This window comes from Microtus oregoni, unplaced genomic scaffold (genome assembly GCF_018167655.1).
Source record: "Microtus oregoni isolate MIOR12 unplaced genomic scaffold, Mior012 000053F_ref0000044, whole genome shotgun sequence".
Classification (NCBI taxonomy): Eukaryota; Metazoa; Chordata; class Mammalia; order Rodentia; family Cricetidae; genus Microtus; species Microtus oregoni.
Window position 1 is genome coordinate 9,386,459 of NW_024543829.1, and position 25,266 is coordinate 9,411,724.

General features: G+C 40.7%; 1 protein-coding gene across 2 annotated transcripts in view; it reads left to right on the forward strand.

Annotated features, from left to right (window-relative positions):
* The window catches only part of Ubr5 (ubiquitin protein ligase E3 component n-recognin 5), a 110,230-nt gene that overhangs the window by 78,732 nt on the left and 6,232 nt on the right, over positions 1–25,266 (forward strand). For both annotated transcript variants that reach the window (XM_041637444.1, XM_041637445.1), the window contains exons 35-54: positions 718–841; positions 1,601–1,712; positions 3,412–3,543; positions 3,870–4,127; positions 4,612–4,880; positions 5,049–5,260; positions 8,574–8,804; positions 9,444–9,517; positions 11,028–11,200; positions 11,284–11,397; positions 12,217–12,437; positions 13,404–13,524; positions 13,614–13,712; positions 15,965–16,208; positions 17,869–17,986; positions 18,491–18,635; positions 19,507–19,637; positions 21,710–21,770; positions 23,254–23,429; positions 23,794–23,878. In XM_041637444.1, the coding sequence (XP_041493378.1) occupies positions 718–841; positions 1,601–1,712; positions 3,412–3,543; positions 3,870–4,127; positions 4,612–4,880; positions 5,049–5,260; positions 8,574–8,804; positions 9,444–9,517; positions 11,028–11,200; positions 11,284–11,397; positions 12,217–12,437; positions 13,404–13,524; positions 13,614–13,712; positions 15,965–16,208; positions 17,869–17,986; positions 18,491–18,635; positions 19,507–19,637; positions 21,710–21,770; positions 23,254–23,429; positions 23,794–23,878 (3,100 nt within the window). The remainder of the gene's footprint in view (positions 1–717; positions 842–1,600; positions 1,713–3,411; positions 3,544–3,869; positions 4,128–4,611; positions 4,881–5,048; positions 5,261–8,573; positions 8,805–9,443; positions 9,518–11,027; positions 11,201–11,283; positions 11,398–12,216; positions 12,438–13,403; positions 13,525–13,613; positions 13,713–15,964; positions 16,209–17,868; positions 17,987–18,490; positions 18,636–19,506; positions 19,638–21,709; positions 21,771–23,253; positions 23,430–23,793; positions 23,879–25,266) is intronic.

Sequence of the window (25,266 nt, forward strand, 5' to 3'; positions counted from 1 at the left end):
GGCACTGTTGCTTAAGTGGCTCTCAGATAATGCCTTAGATTCCCATTTCTCACGAAAACTGAGATGAGGGAAGATAAAAGTTCCATCTTTTTTCTTTAATAAATCTTGATTATGTATATAGTGTACTTCCTGCATGTATGTTAAGGCACCATATCATTACAGGTGGCTGTGAGCCTCCATATGTTTGCTAAGAATTGAACTCAGGACTTCTGGAAGAGCAGCCAGTGCTCTTAACCTCTGAGACATCGCTCCAGCAAAGTTTTCCATCGTAACATCACTTAATTTTAATTTCCTTTATCTTATTCCTGAATCCAGTTGAAATTACCAAGGACTTCTTAATATCACATCTTTAGTTTCTGGTCTGTGTAAAACTTAATGCAGTGATTGTTACTGTGCAGGGTATCTGCCTTTTGTTATTTCAAGTCAGGTTTGAAGAGAAGCAAAACTGTGAGCGCTCTGCTTCTGGCTGTTACTGTTCTAGGATATGGTTTATATATTGATTTTCCCTGTCCCCTCCCACCCACTAGCAAGTCCATGGGTCACAAGCTGGTACAGAATAGAAACTGTATCTGCTAATGGATGAGTGTTCGGCATCTGAGGGTGTTGGAGGAAGGGAAGAATATAAGACTTGAGCTCCATAAAACATCCCAGGGAGAAGTGTGCCGTGTGTTGCCTTAGGTGTGGAAGTAGCGTTCTCACCAACCCTGCTCCTTCCAGCTCCAGCCAATCACAGTCATCTTACATCATCCGGAATCCACAGCAGAGACGCATCAGCCAGTCACAGCCTGTCAGAGGCCGGGATGAAGAACAGGATGATATTGTTTCAGCAGATGTGGAGGAGGTATTTTTAATTATTTTAAATGCAGATGACACCCTTTAATTTGGTGGGAAGAAGAGTCACTTTCAATATTAATGATAGTAGCTTAAAACTACCCCATGTTCCATCCAACCTGTGGACTTTATTATACCCACTCGTGGCTCTGTGTATTACAGCAGTGTCAGTAATCTTTCATTTCTTTTGAGTACCAGGAAACTGGACACATAAACTTGTTTTTTTACCTAACAATTAAGAGTAAAGATAGTTTTAATGTTGAAATAGTGTTTTAATATTTGAGAGGCAGGAAATTGGAATTTTATGATGGTTGAAGTACAGAGGAAATTCAACCCTTTCCCTATGCTTCAGAACAGCTTCATACTTCTAATTGTAAGGTTCTGTTCATGTAGAAAAATTAAAATCTGTCAGATATGTTGATAGATTTTTTTTTGCAGTGTTCTTGCTACATGTATGCCTGCCAACCAGAAGAAAACACCAGATCTTATTACAGACCCGTGTGAGCCACCATGTGGTTACTGGAATTGAACTCAGGATCTACGGGAGAGCAGCCAGTGCTCTTAACCTCTGAGACATCTCCTCAACCCTGATAGAATTTTTGATAATAGATTTCTATTAGCAAGTTATTTTTAAAGCTACATAGTATAAATTTAGAATTCCTTATTTTAGAGTGTTTTGCACTTTATTTCACTAATTCTGTGGATGAAATTGGTAGAGATGGAGGTCTGCTATGTGCTGTAATGGTCTACAATAAGATTCTGGGTTTAGGTTGAGGTGGTGGAAGGCGTGGCTGGAGAGGAGGATCACCACGATGAACAGGAAGAGCACGGGGAAGAGAATGCTGAGGCTGAGGGGCATCACGATGAGCACGATGAAGATGGTATGCAGGCTTTGGGAGTTATTAGGATGGAAGAGAGAAGCCTCATTTGCCCTACCCTAAACCAGTTTGCTTTCTGCCAAGGCACTCTGCAGTGTGCTTCAAAGTAAAGCATAACAAAATAATTTTACCATCCCCCCTCTTTGTTTAAGAAACTCTTCTGTATCCTGGACTCACTTCAGACTCAGTGTAGGTGGGATGACCTTGAACTTCTCATCTTCCTGCTTCACCTTCCCAGGTGTTAGGATTGTAAGATGTGTGTGACTGTGCCAAGTTTATTGATGGTGGGGATCCAGCTGGGACTTCGAAGCATGCTAAGCAAGCGCTCTACCTAGCCTTCTACTTTGTCTGTCTGTCTATCTGCATATATTTAAATTTTCTGAGACAGGTTTTCTCTGTGTAACAGCCCTGACTGTCCTGGAAATCCCTTTGTAGACCAGGCTGGCATCACACTCAGGGATATGCCTGCCTCTGCCTCCCAAGTGCTGGGATTAAAGGTGAGCGCCGCCACCACCACCCAACTCTTTCATTCTTTCCTATTTGGGGCTGGTGGATAGCTCAGTAGGTAAGGCATTGTTGTCAAGCCTGTTTCCTGAGTTCAGTGCTAGGGACCCACATGGGGAAAGTAGAAAACACATCCCCACTAGTTATTATTCTATCTCCATACAGAGGTCCATCTTATTGCCATGCCAAATAAGTAAATATATTTCAAAAAAGTATTCATTTAGCCAAACATGGTGGTGCATGCCTTTAATTTCAGTATTTGGGAGACATAAGCAGGCTCATCTCAGAGTTCGAGGCCAGCCCAATCCACAGAGCGAGTTCCGGGACTGTTAACACAGAAACCCTGTCTCTACTCGTCCCCCTCAAAAAAAAAAAAAAAAAAGAAAGAAAGAAAAAAAACAGCCATTTATTCAGTGTGTGTATGATCTGTGAGTCCAAATGCGTATGTGCCACAGCTTGCGTGTAGAGATTAGTGACAAGTCTGTGTTTTGTCTCTCCTGCCAACTCGGGAGATCTGGTGACTGAACTCAGATTTCAGACCTTAGTATAACTATAACTAGTACCTGTGCCTACTGAACCCACACAGTCCTGTTTTCTCAAAAAAAAAAAAAAAAAAAAAACTTTAATGGTAAAATAATCAACATTCTGGAAGCTGCGGTAGGATTTTGAGTTTAAGGCCAGCCTGGGTTATATATTAGCAAGATCTTGTCTTATTCACCTCACCTCTAAAATTAATCAATCATAATTTAACAAAGGAATTTCCAGTGGAGAGAAAGGAAAATAGTGCATCCTCTCCCCGAGATAGTAGCATTGTGTGCTTAGTTCTCTGTGCAGCTCTGTCCCATGCGGTCTCTAACGACCGGGTGTTAATCTCTGACTTTGTGTTTAAGGTAACTGAACTGCATTATTATAATTAATTTTATAAATGTTTTAAGTTCCCTTTTGAGGTAAAATAGATGAAAGTAGGACAATGTGGGTAGGGGTCTTACCCAAGCCCTGAGGCTCTGCAGGAGGTACGCAACTGCGGGAAGTCCACTCTTTACAGTGCTTGAGCCGTTCTTCCCAATCTCTGGGTTTTCTGTGCCTTACTCACCCGTGTGCCCTCTTAGTTCCTCCTTCTGGGACGATATACTGGCTTGTCAGATCTGTATTCATTATTTGGTGACTTTTTCTCCCTTATTATTTAATACTTTTCTAGGAAGTGACATGGAGCTAGATTTGTTAGCAGCTGCTGAAACAGAAAGCGACAGTGAAAGTAACCATAGTAACCAAGATAATGCCAGTGGTCGCCGAAGTGTGGTCACTGCAGCCACCGCTGGCTCAGAAGCAGGTACGTTGCCTCATGGGAGAAGCTGCCTCTTGCATCTGTAAATCCTGTATTACATGCATGGGTAACTAGAGGCTCTTTGTACTTTTCTTCTTCTCTGACTGTTCTGGTCAGCTTTTGTTTTTGTTTTGGTTTTTTTTTTTTTTCAGTAACGGATTAATTTTAAAGTTTTTTAAAAAAGAGTGTTCTCATTCAACTATTTTTATGATGTTTTCTCAGTACTTCATATCATTTAGCACTGTTAAATATTTTCTTGAATGAGGTGGTACATGATAAAGTTAATTATCAAAGTACTTATGGTAGTTTTTCTTCTAAAATTTATAACTTAGGAGCAAGCAGTGTTCCTGCCTTCTTTTCTGAAGACGACTCTCAGTCTAACGACTCGAGTGACTCTGACAGCAGCAGCAGCCAGAGTGATGACATAGAGCAGGAGACCTTCATGCTCGATGAGCCGCTAGAAAGAACCACCAACAGCTCGCATGCGAGCGGGGCTGCCCAGGCTCCTCGGTCCATGCAGTGGGCTGTTCGTAATACGCAACACCAGCGAGCCACTGGCACAGCTCCGTCCAGCACATCTACACCAGCAGGCAAGTCTGAAAACTGGGACATTACGCCTAGGAGCACTTCATTTATTAAGTTGTATAAAAATTCCTTTTGTTGAGTTTCAAATATAAGAAGTACATGAATATGATTATATCACGTTTTCTCAATCTTTGCATTATTGCTTCTTTTGGACTGGATAGTTCTTTATTGTTGAGAACACTTTTGGACATTCTAGGATGTTAAACTATGTCCATAGCCTTTTCCGGTAGATGTCCCTAGTATCCCCAGATCTTCCTCCTTTCTTCTCCACTCGTCCAATTGTAACAACACAGCGCCAAATGATTTCTCGTGTGGTGGTTGTGAAAAACAGAATTACTCTTGAACACTTCCCTCCTCAGATTATACAGTTGTAGTACACTTTTGCTCGTGTACATATTATTAATTGATGATTTAGATTTGTACAAGCATATACAGTGACAGTAGTTAGCAACTACATCAGCTCATTGTAATTGTCCTTTTTCCTTATAGCAAGTTCCGCGGGTTTGATTTATATTGATCCTTCAAATTTACGCCGGAGTGGCACCATCAGTACAAGTGCTGCAGCCGCAGCTGCTGCTTTGGAAGCTAGCAATGCCAGCAGCTACTTAACATCTGCAAGCAGTTTAGCCAGGGCTTACAGCATTGTCATCAGACAAATCTCGGACTTGATGGGCCTTATCCCTAAGTATAATCACCTAGTATACTCTCAGATTCCAGCAGCTGTGAAATTGACTTACCAAGATGCAGTCAACTTACAGGTATGAAACCATTGAAAAGTTGCTTACTAGAATATAGTGTTTCCCCATCAATTAGGAGAATTTCAATATAATGGGAATATTACAAATGCTTAAATATTAACCTACTATTACTGTATCAGATTTAGCTTTGTTTGGGTAGTTTTGACTATTTCAGTTTGATCTTCATAGAACTATGTAGAAGAAAAGCTTATTCCCACGTGGAACTGGATGGTCAGTATTATGGACTCTACTGAGGCTCAATTACGTTATGGTTCTGCATTAGCGTCTGCTGGAGACCCAGGACACCCAAACCACCCTCTTCATGCCTCTCAGAATTCAGCTAGAAGAGAGAGGATGACCGCACGAGAAGAGGCCAGTTTAAGAACGCTTGAAGGCAGACGGTATGAGATTCTCCACATGCGTCTCTGTGTTGAGTCAGCCCCTGAATCCTAGGTTAGAGCTTTTGGGTTGCTGTTACATTTGACCTCACCTTTTGGTGAAGGAGAACTGCCTCATGTTACTTGTTTTTGAGAGGCAGTTGAAGCAAAATCGTTTTGTTACCTAAGTTACTATTCTTTTTAAATCCATTCATAGGGCTGGAGAGATGGCTCAGAGGTTAAGAGCACTGACTGCTTTTCAAGAGGTCCTGAGTTCAATTCCCGGCAACCACATGGTGGCTCACAACCATCTGTAATGAGATCTGATGCCCTCTTCTGGTGTGCAGGAAAACATGTTGTATATATAACCAAGAAATAAATCTTAAAAAAAAAAAAAAGAGTTAGACTCTTTAAATCCATTCATGTCACCATAGGAATTTCTTACTAAAACTACTGTTAGCCTAGGTCCTTGTTTCCCTTTATAAGGCATCTGTTTCTGGAAAGACTTGGTTTCGACCAGGACTAAGCTCAGAGCAGTTTGTACTTAGGAGGGAAAGTGTGTGAGTGTCAGTATTGTGCTTTGGTTTCACAACACACATTTCTCCCCTCTCTCCCTTATCCTGTTCAATTATAAGTTAGCACTTTTCAGGACTAGAGTCACCCCAGCATTGACGTCATCAGTGAAGAGGATGGGTCTGGGGATTTGGCTCTCGTTGTTGCTGGCAGTTAAAATAGTGAGAGAGAACAAAGATCTGGGGGGCACGAGAGAGCGGAAATGCTGAGATACAAAGAATTGTTGAGGCAGGCCGGGCCAGGCTCTATATTTTATACTTGATTCTAAAATAAGGAAATAGGAAGTAATTTCTTCATAGGGAAATCAGAAATATTTAGGAATAGAATTCACATACTTGCCTTTGAACATTTGGGAGTTGAGAACAAATTTATTTGATGGGCTGGTTGGTAGAGTACTAAAGAGAGATTTGATTGGCAGCAGATTTTCTGTTCTATGAGCTCTGCTCTACAGAAGGACAAGTTCTTGTGTTTTGGGGGCTGTAGTCAGTTGCTCTAAAAGAACACAGTATTCTGTTGCTGGAGAGTGGGGGTCAGTGGTTAAAAACACTGGTTTGCAGAGGACCTGGATTCAGTTTCTAGATCACACGTGGCAGCTTATAATCACTGTAACTATAGTTCCCAGAGATCAGACACCCTCTTCAGGCCTCCTTGGGCAGTGTACCAACCCACGTGGTGCAGTCCTATTGGCATGCAAAACAGTCACATACATAAAATACTCTTAAAAGACCAACACCCTGGACTCTGATGTGGGATCTTGATCAGTGTCAGCATTGTGTGCACCTCTCCCTAATCTCAACCATTGTTACATCATCAATACGTGGTCTTTTAGGACTGGCTTCTGTCACTTAACACGATGGTGTTTTGGCTCAACCATGTATCAATAACTTAAAAATATTCTGACATCTTGTTAACTATTCATCAGTTGACATTTGGAATATTTCTTCTACCTTTTCATTGTTGTATGTGATGCTTCATCTCTCCATAGAGGCTTGTGTGGGCGTGTGGTGTTTTATCTAGTTGTAAAATCGCTAGGTCATATATATATATATGGTAATACCACATGTTTAACATTCTGAGACACCAGACTGTTTCCTGAGAGGAAAATACTGAACAGCAGTGTTAGAGAGAGCGTTAGTTTCTCTGTGTCCCTTTCTATCCCCAAACTTTTGTTCTTCCTGTGTCTGCCTTGAATGTGCTAGGGTTATAGGTATAGATCACCTAGCTCATGCCTATAGTTTTCTCTGTGTCTCTTTGATTGTAGCCACCCTAGTGGGTGTAATATGCAGTCCACACACCCGAGGGCTGGGGACACCTCAATTACCCATCTGAGTTCTTTGAGGTTTTGATTTGATAAAGATGTTGTAATATATTTTTCATGTGCGATTTGGCGGTTGGCCCTGTGTCTGCTTGCCTCTGTTCCACAGCTGAAAATAGATTTTTTTTTTTAGTTTTTATTTAGTTAAGAGTTTATATATTTTGGATAATAATTCCTTATCAAGCAATGTTTTCGAAGGTTTAATCCCTCTTCACTTTTTTTCTTCTCTTTTTAATGTGTGAGGGAACATCTTGAATTGAGAGGTAAGCACCAGATCCTTTGGAGCTGGGCTGAATGGCAGTTATGTGTTCCTTAGTTGGGTGCTGAGATCCAAACTTGGGTCACCTGGAAGAGCGGCAAGTGTTCTTAACTTCTGAGCCTTCTCTCCAGCCTCCCTTTGCACTTTCTTGGTGTCCCTTGAGAAGTTTCTAATTTTGATAAAAGTCCAGTTCGCTTAACATTTTTATTTGCTGCTTGTGGTTTTTGGTATCATTTGTTTGTTTGTTTGTCCGTTCATTCATTGAAAGATAGTTTTGCAATGTAGCAGCCTGGTATCAACTTTGCTCTGTAGCCCTGACCTATTCTACGCTCCATCTGTCAGCCTCCTACATCCCAAAGCATGGGATAGCATGAGTCACCATTCCCAACAGTTGATGTTAGTTTTAGGCTATGTTTTAGTTTGCTTTTCTATTGCTGGAGTAAAACACACTGGCTATGCCTTAGAGAGGAAAGGGTTTATTTCATCTTACACCTATAGTCCATTATCAAGGGAAGTCAGGGTCGGCACTCAGCGAGGGAACTGATGCAGAAGCCTTGGAGAGTGCTGTCTACCAACTGCTTACGGTTTGCGCAGTGTGCTCTCTCACACCTCAGGTCGACACAGCCCTTAGACCCTCCCATGTCAACATCGGTGAGAGACTGCTCCTTCAGCTTGCACGGAGGCTAATCTGATGGGGCCCTTTTGATGGTTTCTCCTTCCTGCATGACTCTAGCGTACATCAAGTAGACAAAAACTCACAGGTCGTGCTTCTCAGAGTGGTTTCTAGAACTCCACCATCGGCCTTGAGCTGACACTTGTTAGAAATGCAAATTCAGGCTTCTTAAGACTGGTAGGGACCCTGAAGTGTAGAGCTATAACTCATAAGCAGTGGTATTTCTAAAGAGTTCTATTTTCTCTCTTAATATATTTCATGTTTATGAAGTGTTTTGCACATGTACGGTAGCTGAGGAAGCAATAAGACAGTGTCAGATCTCTCGGGATGGAGTTCTGGGTGGTTGTGCATCCCTGTGTGGATGCTGGGAACTGAACCCAAGTCTTCTACAACAGTAGCAAGTGCTCTTAACTGATGAGCTATTACTTCAGCCCAGTGTTTTCATTTCTTTTTTCATATTTATGAGATTTCATATTTGTGGGTTTTGCAAACTTCTTTTTTGTTGTTGTTCCTATAGACGTGCTACATTGCTTAGCGCCCGCCAGGGAATGATGTCTGCTCGAGGAGATTTTCTCAATTATGCTCTTTCTTTAATGAGATCTCATAATGATGAACATTCGGATGTTCTTCCGGTATTGGATGTGTGCTCATTAAAACATGTGGCATATGTTTTCCAAGCCCTTATATATTGGATTAAAGCAATGAATCAACAGACAACATTGGACACCCCTCAACTGGAACGGAAAAGGTACATCCATACTTTCCTTGAGTTTTGTTTGAGAACTACTTACTTGTTGTGGTCTCTAAATAGTCAGTCTGGATGAGGAAGATCAGCACTACAAAAGAGAACAAAGGTATTTCATGTAGGAAAGTGGACTTGACTTCTATCCACCTATTCTGCCATTATTCCTCGAAAACCCAGGAATCAAGTGAAACTTAATAATGAGGTCTTTGCTGGAGTTTTGTTGTGTTTGGAGGAGAGTTTGTAGACACTCAGTATTTCTGTAGTGGAATTCATTCATTCAGGCTCCTGGTGAGCCTGTTTTGTTACTGTAGTGAATTAGGCAGATGGTTTTACCATTTCTCATCATCTGAAACTATATAGTTGTGTTAGACAGTAGGAGTTAGATTCCAGGGTGAGGTGTCAGATGCTAAAGGTGTTTGCCCGACCACCTGAGTTCAGTTCTTGGGTGCTGTGTGGTAGAAGAGAGAACAAATCTTGCAGATTGTTCTCTGACTTCATGTGTGCTATGACAAACATGCACACACGAGTTAGATACCCAAGTGACAGTTTTAATGTTGTCTTCTTGCCATCTCTCCCTCACCTTTGTTCTTTTTCATGTCATGTGAATACTTAGTTTAAATGACCAGCTTTGTTCTCTTATAGGACGCGAGAACTTCTGGAACTGGGCATTGACAATGAAGATTCAGAGCATGAGAATGATGACGACACCAGTCAAAGTTAGTGCTCAGAAAGTCACTGCTCACTTAAGAATGGCCGCCTCTGTAGTTCCACATTATTTTCTGTCTGGGTGGGAAATCTCTTTTCTTCTCTGTCGCATTTATCTTCTCTGTCCTTTTTATCACACATCCTTGTGTATAGTTTATAATGAGGACCGAATTCATGTGTATTTTTCAATAGTCCGTACTTCTTTAGATTTTCCCCCTTTTCTTTTCTCTTAGTTAATATTTATCATTACTTTAAGTCTTAGGAAATATTAATTTTTTTCTATTAATATTATTGTAAAATAGATTTAATTAAGAAAATGTAAATTATTCTTGAACAGAAACTAAGAGAAGTTAAGTTTTGCTTTTGGGTTATTTTGGTTTTTTGAGACAGGGATTCTCTGTAGCTTTGGAGCTTTTCCTGGAACTAGCTCTTGTAGGCCAAGCTACCCTTGAACTTACAGAGATCTGCCTGCCTCTGTCTCCTGAGTGCTGGGATTAAAGGCATGCACCGCCACCATTCTGCAAGAAGTTTAAGTTTTAGTGCCGCAAAATTGGAGGATCTTGTAGAATAGTGGTTCTCAGCCTGTCGGGGTGATGGTTCCTTTGGGGATGAGTGATCTTTTCACATGAGTCGCCTAAGATCATTGGGGAAAACAGATATTAAAGGGTACAGCATTAGGAAGATCGACACCACTGTTACAGAGCCAACTTGTAGTTTTCTGTTATTCCAGTTGGGAGTTAAAGGTTTTAGGTGAACAGTCCAGTTTTCTGTTTATTGTTCCCAGCTAATACTTTATTAGCTTAGGGAAAGAAAACTGGCCTGGGTTGGATTGGGGGTAGAGGTTGTTGCTGATGTTTGTGGTGATTAGTTGGTTTTTTTTTTTTTTTCCTTTGTCCTTTTGAAAGTCCAGCCATAATCCACCATTTGCACAGCCTTAGTAGGCACTGCCAGAGTTTGGTTCTGTCCAGGAGAGCTGCTGCTAGCGTGCTGACTTGTGTTGGCTGGGCACAGAAACTGCTCAACAGCTCCTACTTGTTTTCACCGTGGTAGGCAAATAGTCAGACTTCAGCTTCTGTTCATCGCCTTCTGCTGTCTTCAGATTGAGTTCTGACTGTGGTCAGGAAACTAGCTGATTTTGGCTTCATTCTCTAGATTTAAGGAGAGTGTGTAAGAAGCCTGTTCGCAGAGTGGAACATTTATTCTTGCATTTTTATTGTTGTGTGAAATAGTGCTTTCAGTTATTTTGGATTGTCGCTTTAAAAAAATACCGGAAAAGCTAGGTGTGGTCTCACGGGTCTTTAATGTCAATACCGAGGTAAATAGAGGCAGCTCAGCCTGGTCTACATAGTGAGTTCTAGGACAGCCAAGGCTGCCACACAAGAAGATTCTGTTTCCGATCCAGCCCTTAACTTGCTTTCTAGTATACTAATATTTTAAAAGAGATATACTAAGAATTTTGGATCGGACAAATTAATTTTCTGTTACCCTTTGTAATCACTATTTTTTTTTTTTAATGTTTAGGTGCTACTTTGAGTGATAAGGATGATGAGTCTCTTCCTGCAGAAACTGGCCAAACCCATCCTTTCTTCCGCCGTTCTGACTCTATGACTTTCCTTGGATGTATACCCCCAAACCCATTTGAAGTGCCTTTGGCTGAAGCCATACCCTTGGCCGATCAGCCACATTTGTTGCAGGTGAGCTAAACAGGTCTAAAGCTGGCTCATAGCTGATTTTGAAGTGTTCAGTCTAACTATAATATGTCTTGTTAAAATTCCAGCCAAATGCTAGAAAGGAAGATTTGTTTGGCCGCCCAAGTCAGGGTCTTTATTCCTCATCTACCGGGAGTGGGAAGTGCTTAGTGGAAGTTACAATGGACAGAAATTGCCTCGAGGTAAGACAGTAAAAGTTTACAGTGTGTTTGTTGGTTAGCACTTTCCCCCAGTTTCCAGATGTGAAGAGGTGCCTATTTCACCACTCAGTTCACACATCGTATAACTCTGTTATGTCTGTATTGGATTGTCTGGTCTGGTCCAGAGCGTTATTGGTGTGTGCTGCTAAAAACTGAGGTTTCCACGTGAGTATATTTAATACAGATGAGCATATGTAATTTTAGCTTCAAATTTCTCTTGATGTGCTGAACTGCTTGAATCAAGAAAAACAATGAGGCAGCAGTAGTAATGATTAGTAAAGACACCTCAGTAAGTCTGTCTCTCCGTACTGTCTCTGTCTCTGTAACCAAGGAAACATTTAGGTGAGAAATGAGGCTGGAGGAGATTTTAATTTTCAAGGGGGAATGTCAGTTATCACAACACTAATTACACAACAGATTTAGTTTTCAGAGATATATATGTCTGACTTGAGGTAAAATTTATATTCTGCTTTTCTAGGAAAAAAATGGTATATTTAAAGACAACAGTGAAATATAGCTGAATAGATTTTTATAACCAAGTGGTAAAGGCAAATGTAATATTAAATTATTGAAAATATATAGGAGGCATAGGTGCCAGATACTACAAAACATTGCTCTGAGAATTCTCTAGACTGCACTGGGGGAGTGCACTGAATTTGCAGTTGTCCAAGGACTAGGTTGACCAGAACAGACTGGTGGAGAAAGCTCTAGACAGGGGGCATGGTTTAACTTCCCTTGGGATTTCTGTGGGACTCTGTTATGTTGAAAACATATGTAACTTTTAACCCTAAAATTCCATAGGTTCTTCCAACTAAAATGTCTTATGCTGCCAATCTTAAAAATGTAATGAACATGCAAAACCGGCAAAAGAAAGAAGGGGAGGATCAGGGCGTGCTGACTGCGGAGACTGAGAGCGCAAAGCCCGGGCCGTCTGCTCATGATGTAGCCGCGCAATTGAAAAGCAGTTTGCTAGCAGAGATTGGACTCACTGAGAGCGAGGGGCCACCCCTTACATCATTCAGGTAAGGTGAAATGAAGTAGTGCCCTTGACTGCTGCTCTGTTATTTTTATTAGAGATTTCATTCTTTATAAATTTGTATATGTAAGTTTATGAATACTGTTACTCTTCTGTGATTTCTTAATTTACTATCAGATAAATACTATTGAGTTTTCTGGACTTTATTTAGAATTGATCTTCTTTTTCATTTATTGAATTTCCAAGATGCCAGTTTTCTTAATCAGCAGTTCAGATAAGGGAACCATGTAAATACTACAAAGAATAGAATTTTCAGGATTTATGACTTACGTTTAATTTGGACTCACAAATGGTATCTTTGACAGAAGTAGGTGTTCGTTTACTAAATAAGTTGCTAGTATATACTGTTGCTTATGCTAGAAGTATAAGATAATGTTTTTGCTTACAAGTTAGTGAACTCGTTAATAAAATAAGGCATGCTTAGTCAGTGAACAAGGCACACTGCATGGTCATTTCCTACCAACCATAAAGGGTATTGGGTGATCTCTATATTAAGTAGTTGTGGTATGAGAGAAGAGGGAGTTTGGCTAGCAAGTTAGCTTTAGGGATGAAAGAAAACCACATCAAAGAAAGGTCTCAGAGGGACAGAAGGTAGGAAAAATGTGATTTACGTCTGTGCAGTGCGGAGTAGATGGTGCTGATGGATAAAAGTTACTAGGAAATATTGTCGTGAGGCCATATTAAATTTTGTCCGTGTTGGGTTAAGCACCACTAAAACAAATAAAAGTTGTAGAGGTGGACTGAGGAAAGGAAGTAAATGGAATGTTGAAGGAAGATGATGCCTTGATGGGGTGACGTGTGTACACATCAGGAGCCCGCATCTCTGGGGAAGGCTTTGAAATACTTAAGACAGCACAATATTAAAAGACCAAGAAAGGTACTGCTATTGACCAAAAATCTGAATTTGGGGAATTGATGTAATTGCTTTCTCCGTCTCTTTAACTTCTCGCAGGCCACAGTGTAGTTTCATGGGGATGGTCATTTCTCATGACATGCTGCTGGGACGTTGGCGCCTTTCTTTAGAACTCTTTGGCAGAGTATTCATGGAAGATGTTGGAGCAGAACCTGGATCGGTGTGTAGTTTGTGTACTTAAATTCTTTTCTGCATGATATGAACATGTTTCAGTGAATAATTGTTACTGTTACTTTATTTTATTTTAAGATCTTAACTGAATTGGGTGGTTTTGAGGTGAAGGAATCAAAGTTCCGTAGAGAAATGGAAAAACTGAGAAACCAGCAATCAAGAGATTTATCACTAGAGGTAAAGGTATTTAGATTTTCTGATATTCATAGTATACTACTGCAGAAGTCTAAAAACATGTAGATAATAAATATTGCTCAGTGATACACACTTATAATTAAAATTTTAAAGAAATGACGATTACAAGATTCTGAGTAATAATTTTTGTTTGTCTTGTCATTGGGGATTTGTTTCCTAGCTTCTTCCTAGCATGAGAGCCTTAGTTCCAATCTCTAGTACCCTCTTAAGCCAAGTGTGAGCCGGGTGGTCATGATACACACCTTTAATTGGGAGGTAGAGGAAGGCAAATCTCTGTGAGTTCGAGGCCAGCCTGATCTACAAGAGCTAGTTCCAGGACAGGCTCCAAAGTTACAAAAGGGGAGAAAATAAAACCAACAGAAAAAAGCCAAAACAAAACAAAAACCATGTCTTGAAAAACCACACAGACACACACACACACAAAAGCCAAGTGTGGTGGTGTCCCATCCCTTTGATCCTAGGACTGGGGAGACAGAGACAGGATTCTTGGTGCTCATTGGTTAACTAGTCTTGCTGAAGTCAGTGAGAGCCTCATCTCAGAAAATAAGATGGAAGATGATAGAGGAGTAAACCCGATGTCGGCCTCTGGCTTTCATATGTTTGCCTGGGCAAGTATACCTGTACACGTGAACATGTATACACACACTTCATTACAGAAACATGAACAAGAATACCTGTACACGTGAACATGTATACACACACTTCATTACAGAAACATGAACAAGAACTCTTGGTGTTTTGAATTCCATTCAGACTATTCTTATTGATGCTTTGTTTGTTCGATGGCTAGTGTTTTTTTTTTTTGTTGTTGTTTGTTTTGTTTTGTTTTGTTTTTTTCAAGACAGGATTTCTCTAGCTAACAGCCGTCTCTGTCCTGGAACTTGCTCTATAGGCCAAGCTGGCCTCAAACTCACAGAGATCCACCTGCCTCTGCCTCCCAAGTGCTGAGATTAAAGGCGTATGCCACCACCGCCCTGCTCAATGGCTAGTTTTGTCATTTTTAGTGCCTCAGCCCTTTCTAATATTATCTGTAATAAATGACGTTCCTTGTTACTCCAGTGTGTGCCATGTACATTTCCAGCCACAGGCCCTACCTTGGCCATTTCTTAAGAAATCTGATTATAAGGTTGGAAATGGGCTCTGGTCTGAGGTTCCGTACACTGCTAGCATGGTTGTTATTTCTAGGCCTTTAAGAAACTACTGTGAAATTCATACTGAGACTTTGCATGCAAACTGAAGATGTCCTTTTTTCCAGACTGAATAGACAGCTCACCTTGGGTGGATTGTTTATACCCCACATTTTACAAGTCTTAAAATTATAACATTACTACTACTACCACCAATAAGATGTTTCCTTTTTTAGGTTTTTCGAGACAGGGTTTCTCTAGCTTTGGAGCCTGTCCTGGAACTCACTCTGTAGACCAGGCTGGCCTCAGACTTAGAGAGATTCACTGTCTCTGCCTCCCAAGTGCTGGATTAAAGGTGTGTGCCACCCTTGCCCGACAACTTTTAAAATAAAATTTTTTATTTCAGCTGGGCATTCCCCAGCATGTCATTTTCAAACATACATTTTCTGTTACTGAGGGAGTTACATGTTTGGGAATCAGTAGTGTAGGAGGTTCATTAGTTTAAGGTCCTCCTGGACTATAGAATAAATTCTAGGCTAGCCTGGGTTACATACTAGGATATCTCAAAAGAGAAAGAGTTCCTATCTGATCCACCTGGGACTTACTCTTATGTACCAAATGATAATATTGATGTTCTCCAGTATTTGATGTTTTTTTTTTTCATTTATTTGTTTTGTTTTTCAGATGCAGGGTTTTTTGTTTTTTTGTTTTGTGTGTGTGGTGTGTGTGTGTGTGTGTGTGGTGTGTGTGTGTGTGTGTGTGTGTGTGTGTGTGTGTTTAGTCCTGGCTATCCTAGCACTGTAGACCAGGCTGGCCTAATTCACAGAGATCTGCCTTCCTCGGTGCTAGGATTAAAGGTGTGCACCACCACATCTGGCTTCTGGTGACAAAGAGTGGATTTGGATGGAATTAAATTCCATTAGCTTGACTTAATAATATAGGGCAGTCTTTGCTTTAGAAAGTGATATATTTGGGATGTAAAAGCCTCTAAGACCTCAGATTTCTTTGTGGTCGCATTTCAACGACTGAGGGAAAGGTGAGATTCTGTTTTTAGGTAGAAACCCTGTGGTTTCTAGCACTGCTTTATGATTTGGTGTATTTTACTAGGTGGATCGGGATCGGGATCTTCTCATTCAGCAGACCATGAGGCAGCTCAACAACCATTTTGACCGCAGATGCGCTACCACACCAATGGCTGTCCACAGAGTTAAAGTCACCTTTAAGGATGAGCCAGGAGAGGGCAGTGGCGTAGCCCGAAGTTTCTACACAGCCATTGCTCAAGCGTTTTTATCAAATGAAAAGTTGCCAAATCTAGATTGTATCCAGAATGCCAACAAAGGTACTCATACAAGTAAGTACTCTACAGATGTCAGGCACCATATTACTACTCTTGTTTGTCATAACAGTGGAAATCATGATTATATAGCTATACATTTATGTTTTACATAATTCTAGAGTATGAATTGCTTGAGTTGACAGTTTGCTTTTTATGGCAGTGTGCTCTTGTTTCTGGTCACACTAGCTTCTCGCCTCTGTTGTTACCTATTTTGGAGGTGACAGGCTGTGAACTCTTAAGTGGCACTATACAAATCCTGGGAGGGAGTGGGAATATTTCTTTCACCCTTGTGTTAATAGCTATTTGAAGAGAAAACGGAATTCTCTAAGTAGGCTATGCTAAGATTGATTCACAAGCATGCTCCAATTTCAGTGAGGAAAAGAGTTTGAGGCCACATGTAGACCAACTATGTCACTATGCTTAGAATTTTAATTTTAGTAGGATATTTTTTCCTCTTTAAAAATAGGGCTTCATTTATTAACATCTTGGAGCATTGCAAGCTCATTATGAATATACCACTTGGGTTAGGACTCTTGGCTAACCTTCAGTTGGTACATTTAAAGCTTTGTAAAAATGACAAATCTGCAGGAAATGGGAATTGGTAATGTGTGCCAAGCGTGGTCAGAAGATTGCCAGTCTTCTAAGTGGACGGATGGTGATTAAGTCAGAGGGAGCTCATAGAAATGACTGAGGCTGCGTCTGTATCTCATTGTAATCTACCCCCTTGGAGACCGCCTGGGCTGCAGAAACAATAAAGGGTGAACAGAAGGGGGCTTTCCAGCCTTTGATAATCACGTTTACCGTTTAACTTCTGATATGAGGAAACTTGGATAATCGTAACATTTTAGAAATATCTTTATCAAACATCATTAAGAAGCCATACTGAAGGGCTGGTGAGATATTAGTGTAAAGGTGTCCACTGCCCAGGCTGCTGACCAGAGTTTGATCCCCAGGGTCCACATGATGGAAGGACAGAGCCCAGTGCTATGAGCTGTCCTCTGGCCTCTCCACACGAGCTATGCCATGTGCATGCCATTTGCTGGGGTACAGCAAGTGTACGAATGTGATTTTCAAAAAGAAGGAAAGAAAAACCATGGTCAGGATTACAGTTTTCTACTAGCTCACGCCCTGGCCGTCTTCAGTGCGCCCAGTCATTACGGAGCAGATCGACCGTCAGAAGTCTCAGCACTTTGTACAGTGGCGCCAGTCCAGCTCGAGCTGTTGCCCATTTTTGCCCAGTTGGACGTGACAAGGGAAAGCAGTTTGCAGATAGTAAAGTGGATTGTGCGTTCTGCGCAGCTCTCAGTAACCTCACACACCAAGGAGCTGTAGAGGTGGTCTAGTAATAGTTCTTACTGTGAGAGCGGGAGGGCCTGAGTTCAAATCCCTAGCACATTCAAAGCTTGACGTGACTTGTTTGGGCTTATAACCATGTTGTGGGATGGCAGGTTCGAGTGAGAGCCTATATCAAAAATGTGCAGCAGTGGGCATCTCTGATGCATGTGCCTAGGCATGTGGATGGACATGCAGCACACTCCCGAGAGAGAGGTTCTGGCAGCGAAGTGATCTCCATGCTTTCTTGTTGTCTTCCCATTTCAGCATTGACTGGAACCTAAAGATTGTCACCTTTTGTGCTCATTTATTATTTTGTGCTGTCTTTCCCCTTTTCTTCTAGGTTTAATGCAGAGATTGAGGAACCGCGGAGAGAGAGATCGGGAAAGGGAAAGGGAAAGGGAAAGGGAAATGAGGAGGAGTAGTGGCTTGCGAGCAGGATCTCGGAGAGACCGGAATAGGTATGATGGGTTTAATGTTTACTCAATACCAGCATCTTAGACAAGTTGGATAAAGGCGTGTAAATGAATGTGGCTTGGCAGCAGTGATCAGTGGCTGTGAAGGGTCTGCCTTAGCACCCAGGACGTTTGAATGTCACTGCCTATTAGTCACCAAAGTTTGACATTCCATCACAGTTTTTACTTTCCTAGTTTAATTAACTCTTAATGTGACAATCTGTATTACTTTTAATTTTCTCTTATTGCAATGGGTTACATTTTACTTTTGTTTAAAATATCCAGGAATTATGGATAGTTTCGTAGAGTCTGATCCTGCTCCATTAAATTCAAATTATATGTTACATGTAGATTTTTAGTGACAAACTGAGATAGATCATCTTTATTTCTCAAACATGTTATCTTTAGACATTGTATCCTGGTTGGCACTGTCCATGTTCTTTGGTTTTCTATTGCTATTTTCATTTGATCATCAAAAGAAATGGACTCAGAAGCTTGCTTTCCTTACAGAGACTTCCGGAGACAGCTTTCCATTGACACCAGGCCTTTCAGACCTGCCTCTGAGGGGAACCCGAGTGATGACCCGGACCCTCTGCCCGCTCATCGGCAGGCACTGGGAGAGAGGCTCTATCCACGAGTCCAAGCCATGCAACCTGTGAGTCCTGGGCACTGTCCTCCTGTTGACTAGGTGTAGGCTTTTCCCGTTGCGCTGCAGTGACTGTTGTCGAATTGCCAGGGTCTAAGCAGCTGCACAGCTGCACAGCTGAGCACTGCTCAGTGATGCACTGAGCACGTGAGCACTCCTGCACGGTGATGGGGATTTAGGAGTGGAAGTACAACTTGTGCAGCCCTTCAGCTAGGGTCTTCTCTCCCACAAAACTTAGTTCATTCAGCCCGATTGGAGTTCTTTATGTGTTAAAGAATTTACATTTTTACTTACATAAATTGTTACTTTTTGAAGTAGATATGATCTGTAAGCAAGCTGTAACTAAAACAAATGGCAGTCCTTTACTACTGATAAAACAGCTTAAGATTTCAATTTGAATGTTTTATTAAAATTCTGTACTTATAAATTAGTTGATTTTTTTTTCTTTTTTCTCTTTATGTATTATGCGAATACATGTAGCCAAACTAATAAGATAGAATCAAATCTATTTCTTGCAGTAAGTCGGCTTTCAAAAATAGACGCCCTTCTCCTCCCTTTCCTTCTTCTTTTCTGTATTAAATGAAGGTGTTTCAGGCTCTCTGAAGAAGACAAAAGTTACAGAAATTGCATGTACGTTTACTTGAAATTCAAATACCTTAAAAAATACATACTGTCATACAAATATTCCAGCCCCAACAAAACTATGCTAGTTTGTGGGATATGTGGTCCCTGTCTGAGGTGTCTGATTAACTTGCAGTTCCATAAAAAGCCTTGCTAGTTCACAAGGAAATTTTATTTGAGCTTATTTCTTTTCCTTCTCTTGAGTGTAACTGTTAATAAGCAGAGAGTTATTAAAGTAACATTTGTTCATCTTTTATAGGCATTTGCAAGTAAAATCACGGGCATGCTTTTGGAATTATCGCCAGCGCAGCTGCTTCTCCTTCTAGCAAGTGAAGATTCTCTGAGGGCAAGAGTCGACGAGGCCATGGAGCTCATTATCGCACACGGACGGTAATGTGTGCTCCAGGAACAGTGTTTCAGTTTAAACAATGGCACTGTGTATTTTCACCACATGCTAAAAAGCATGACAAACTAGAGGATAAGAGCACCTGTTGTTCTTCCAGAGGACCCAGGTTTGGGTCCCAGGACTCATATGGGGACTAACAACTGCCTGCTACACTCCAGTTCCAGAGTCTAAGATTCCTTCTTCTAGTTTGGTGCACAGATACACGTGCAGGCAAAACACCCATACATAAAAAAATCAAAATGAAAAAACAAAGTAGAATATTGTTTTTCGATTTTTTTAAAACAATATCTTATAATTCCTAAGTGCAATAGCTGAATTTTTCATGTTTTATTCGGTCATACACGGTATTTGACGTTTAGAATTGTTCTGTTCTGTTCCTGAGACAAACCTAGCCTTGAACCCTAACCTCCTGCCTCAGACTTGAGAGTGCTGGGACTTAGAGCTACCGTGTCTGGCTTAGAAACCGTTTTGTTTAGAAGTATATCTGTAAGTTCCCTGAAGTCCACTCCACATTGGGAGCACCCATGTAAGAGACCACATTATACTCAATCTCCTACGTTCTTGTGTTATGAATAATACTTCTGTTACGGCTCCACATTCACCTTAAAATTTTGTGCAGGTTTTTTCTTATCCTTCTGCAAAGTATATTAGTTTGAATATAAAATCTAAAAATAGCAAATAGTCCATCTACTCAAGGTGACAAATGTCAGAAAGATGCCATATTAGATGCACTTGCTCTGTCAGCTGGTTTGAAGCAAGAGTTACTTTAAATGAAATTTATATGGTGCTATGAACCTCAGACATCCAGTCACTGTTCTGCTGCTGTGAAGAGACACCGTGACCGTGACAACTCTTTATAAAGGAAAACATTTATTTGGGGCTGGCTTACAGTTTCAGAGGTTTAGTTCAGTCCATTAGCATCATGGCAGGGTGCAAGACAGCATTTGGGCAGACATGGTAGTGGAAAAGGAACTGAGAGTTCTAAATCCCGATCCACAGGAAACAATAAGAGAGAGAGAGAGCGAGAGAGCGCGCGCGCGCTGCTGGGCCTGGTATGGACTTTTGAAACCTCAAGGTCCACACCCAGTGATCCGCTTCTTCCAACAAGGCCACACCTCTTAATCCTTCTCAAATAGTGCTACCCCTGATGACTAAAATTCAAATATCTGAGCCTGTGGGGGCCATTCTTACTCAACCCACACCACTGTGGTACCACCCCAGACCGTAGGTTGTAGAAGTGTAGACTAGTAGCTGAGCTCTAGAGCTCAGTGGCCACCTCTCAAGGTGTTTATCTATTATGTGTGCGGTGTTCTGCCTACATAAGTGCCTTTAGGCCAGAAGAGGACACCAGATTTCATTATAGATGGTTGTGAGCTGGGAATTGCACTCAGACCTCTGGAAGAGCAGCCAGTTCTCTTATCCTGATCCATTTCTCTGGACTTTAATGTATTGTGGTTTGTTTGTTTGTTTTTTAAAATTCTTTGCCCTATCTCTGGCGCTGTGAGCAGGCTGAGAATAGCTTAGCCCACAAGAAAGTTGGATTTTTTAAATAAGATTATATAAATATATGTAAGCATTGCTAATTTAGTATTTTCTGTTGATCAAAACTAACATCTGGTTTTATGCACTGAATAGTGAATTTACTAGTGGTAAATAGGACTTGGGCTAGAGAATTTGATTGCTGGTGCAATTGTGCTCTGAGTATTTTTCTGTATTTCTTGCTTTGTGCTGAAGTTTTAGCATCCCAATGAAGACTGTATATGTTATCTTACATCAGGAAGCCTTAGCCATGTCTTGAACTGTATGTGTAGCAGCTAGTAGAGTTTTTTGGGTTTTGTTTGGTTGATTGGTTGGTTGGTGTGGTTTGGTTGTTTTGTTTTTGAAGCCTGTCTTGGCAGCAGCATGAGAACTAGCCTTGAGTTTGCTCTGTAGTGCATGCTCCCGAGCTCTAGGATTCCATGGTTTTAAATGTCTAATAAATATGAATAGATACTTTCATACTAAATTTCAGACATTTCACCTCTATGGAATGTAAAAGGGTTTCATTTATTTTTAGGGAAAATGGCGCTGATAGTATCTTGGACCTTGGATTATTAGATTCCTCGGAAAAGGTACAGGTAAGGGATTTTTTTGTTTGTTTAGTACATGTTAACTGTTAATGAGCAGTTAGAACAACAAAAAAAAAATAGAAAAATAAAGCAGGATTTAGGAGATGTCTTTGTAAATAAAATGAATGGTTTATAGTACAGAAAGAGAAAGGTATGTGGTTGCAATATACAGAATCGAATCATAAAATTGATTGAATTAAATATTAACACAATACTGGTCACTTGGCTGTTTATGTTGAACACAGACTGAGTTAAGCTTTAGTGTTGAGATCCAGATGGCTGAATAGCAGAAGAAAGAGGAGGCAGTGTAGAATCTTAGGAGTCACTCCTCCCAGAAGCTGTTGGTTGCCAAAGGTGCAAAGAAAACATAACACTTTGTAGGTATGGTGTGGTTTTTTTTCTTGTATTTTGTAATTAATCTTCTGTTAATAATACTAATCTGCTAGCTGAGAGGAGCAAACTCACTATAATCTCTTTCATTGGTCACATTAAAGAAGATTAGTACAAAATGTAAAAAAGGAGCTACCTGTGGATTCTGAACAAATAAATAGTAGCACACAGATTGGAAGGAGAAATCAAGACTTGACAAGTGGCTGTCTTTTTCAGCAGGAGGGTAAAGCTGAACCTTGTTCTGTCTTACCTGAAAGACAGCAAAAGCTTTTGGGGGGCATTTGGGGACCACTCCTACACATGCAGGACCCACTGACACAGCATCGTGAGCAATTGATACAATCTCCTAAATTAAAAAAAGTCACTGGACCAAACCCATAACAATATGGCAGGTAGAAACAACTTTCAAGTATCGTCTTGGGGCATGTGGCCATGTGAGAAGATCCGATGACACGGAGGAGGAAGGTTGGATAGAAAAGTGCTGGGGAAATGATGTTTTTCTGAGATAGAGACTCAAAAATTCAAGGTCAGCAGATTCGGAACAAACTGCTCTATAACTGTCCAGACACATTGAAATAATCAAAGAAAAGGAATAGTGATTTGAAAAATAGTGGATTACTTATCTGAAACTCATAGGCCATGATATAGAACTGTCAATCCAGAATTCTTTAGCTACTAAAAGTACCTTCATGGCATTAAGGTGAAAGAGTGGTTTTTGTTTTGAAGATAGGGTTTTACTGTAACCCAAATTGATCCGGAGCTTACACAGGAGATCCTCCTGTCTTAGCCTTCCAGTGCTGGGATTCCAGGCATGTGCTACCATGAAGGTGAACCCAGGGCTTTGTGCTTGCCAGGCACACATTGTCCCAATCGATTTGAGACCCCAGTCCCAACTGATTTTATTTTTTAGGAGATATTAAGACTTAGCATACATAAGGTTTGTGTTATAGCTCAGAGTTACCTTTAATATTATTATACACGTATTTAAATATGAATGCTGTTCTGCTTTTCTTTTACTTTGAATGATTTCAGAGAACCAGTTCATATATTTCATTTTTAAAAAATGAGCACAGAGGCCTCATCTGTCATATTTTGTTATTAGGAAAACCGAAAGCGCCATGGCTCTAGTCGAAGTGTGGTAGATATGGATTTGGACGACACAGACGATGGTGATGATAATGCTCCTTTGTTCTACCAACCTGGGAAGAGGGGATTTTATACTCCACGACCTGGCAAAAACACAGTAGCAAGATTGAGTTGTTTCAGAAACATTGGCAGGTAAACTAACTGTCCTTATTGTTGGGATCGGGACTGGACCCAGGGCTCTGTCCGATGCTGAGCATGCTCTCTACCACTGAGCTACTCCTCCAGCCCCACGCTTTCTGTGCAGCCCAGGCTGGGGTCAAACTCATGTTCTTCCTGCTAGCCTCCCAGGGCTGTGGAATTAGAGGTGTGTCATCACATGGCCTGGCTAAAATTAGCTTTAAAATTGAATATGTACTCTATTTTATACTAGGTAGAAATGAGGCTTAGGGAATTTTTAAAAATATTATCTATCTATCTATTTATATATTTATGTATGTGTGAGACTAATTCTATGATTAGTTTTGAATTTAAATTATATTTCTGTTCTTATTTTTAGGATTCTTGGACTATGTCTGTTGCAAAATGAACTATGTCCTATCACATTGAATAGGCATGTAATTAAAGTGTTGCTTGGTAGAAAAGTAAGTTTGATGCATATAACTGCTTTTACAATTGTAAACATTTCTTTGCAAAATAAATGATGGTACACTGTATAGTATTCAGTTTGTTTTAAAGCATTATAATCATAATTGTCAAGTATTTAATGATATAGCTAAAGTCCTTGTATATGGGGAGATGGCACAGTAGAGTTGGTAACAGTTACGGTTGGTTCCTGACAGACTTGGATCCTACTGAAGAGAAATCCTATTGACAACTTTATAAAAACACAAGCACTGTGCTTGACACACAGTGCTCAGGAAGCCAAAGCCACTGTAATTGGTCCCAAGTGGGTGGCAGTAGAGTATAGAAATAGTCTTAAACACAGCCCACTTGAAAATGCATGCAAGTGCCACCGAGGGGCCAATGAGCGTGAATAAATGAAGTAGACATGCTTGGCATTGATCTGGCTTATAGAATTATTGTCTTTGTGTTGATAGTCTGATACCCTGATAGAATAACACGTGCTGCTGACCACTCAGTTGCATCACAGTTCCTAAAGCTATTTATTATAAAGAGGTCAAGACTCTTTTCCAGAGAGGTTGTACCATGCATCTACTGTAAATTGAATTGTGAAAGCTAGAGTCTACTAATTACCCCCACTAATAGTTTTTATTAGCACATATTAATTATGCACAATAATGCGTATTATGACATTTTCACCTGTTTGGTCATATCCCCATTCTTCTCACTTTATTTTGTCTCCTTCCTGCTCTCTTTAGTCCCCTTCTGCTTTCATGTCTTGTCTGTGATCGAGTGGTACTGTGTGTGTGTGAGAGAGAGACCGAGACCTAGTGGGTGTCATTAAGGTTGTTTACAGGAACATGGGCACTTGACCAGTGATTAAATCAGTGAAGAAAATGGTCTGTCCTCCCCCCGTCAACCATTAGTTGTATAAATTGCTAGGAAGATGTGGGCACTGTCTCATGCCCATGACTTGGTATTGATGGTCACAGCTGTTCAAGAACCTTGCTGAGCTCCACAGTCAGTTTCTACACTGCCGCTTTTCTCTGGCACACATGTGCATACACGCATGCATGCACGCACGTGCGGCTTGGGTAAAGTGATACAGATCTCCCATTTATTGCTGGACAATCAACACTCGTTCTTAGTACTTTGACCAGTTGAGTCTGCAGTCAAACTGACCGCTGCAAAAAGAAACTAACAGAAGTGGACAGCAACACTAAATGTATGTGCATAAACAGTTATTTAGAAGACAGTTTGATAGGTGCACCATATCCACTCAACAAAACTACAGATCTTTCCACTAGGGCCTATGACCTCCTCATCCATGGGTGTTTAGTCATATTTTAGTACTAAATTAATTGTCTTTAGCCAAATCACTAAATATCATTTTCTGTTTAATTGAGCC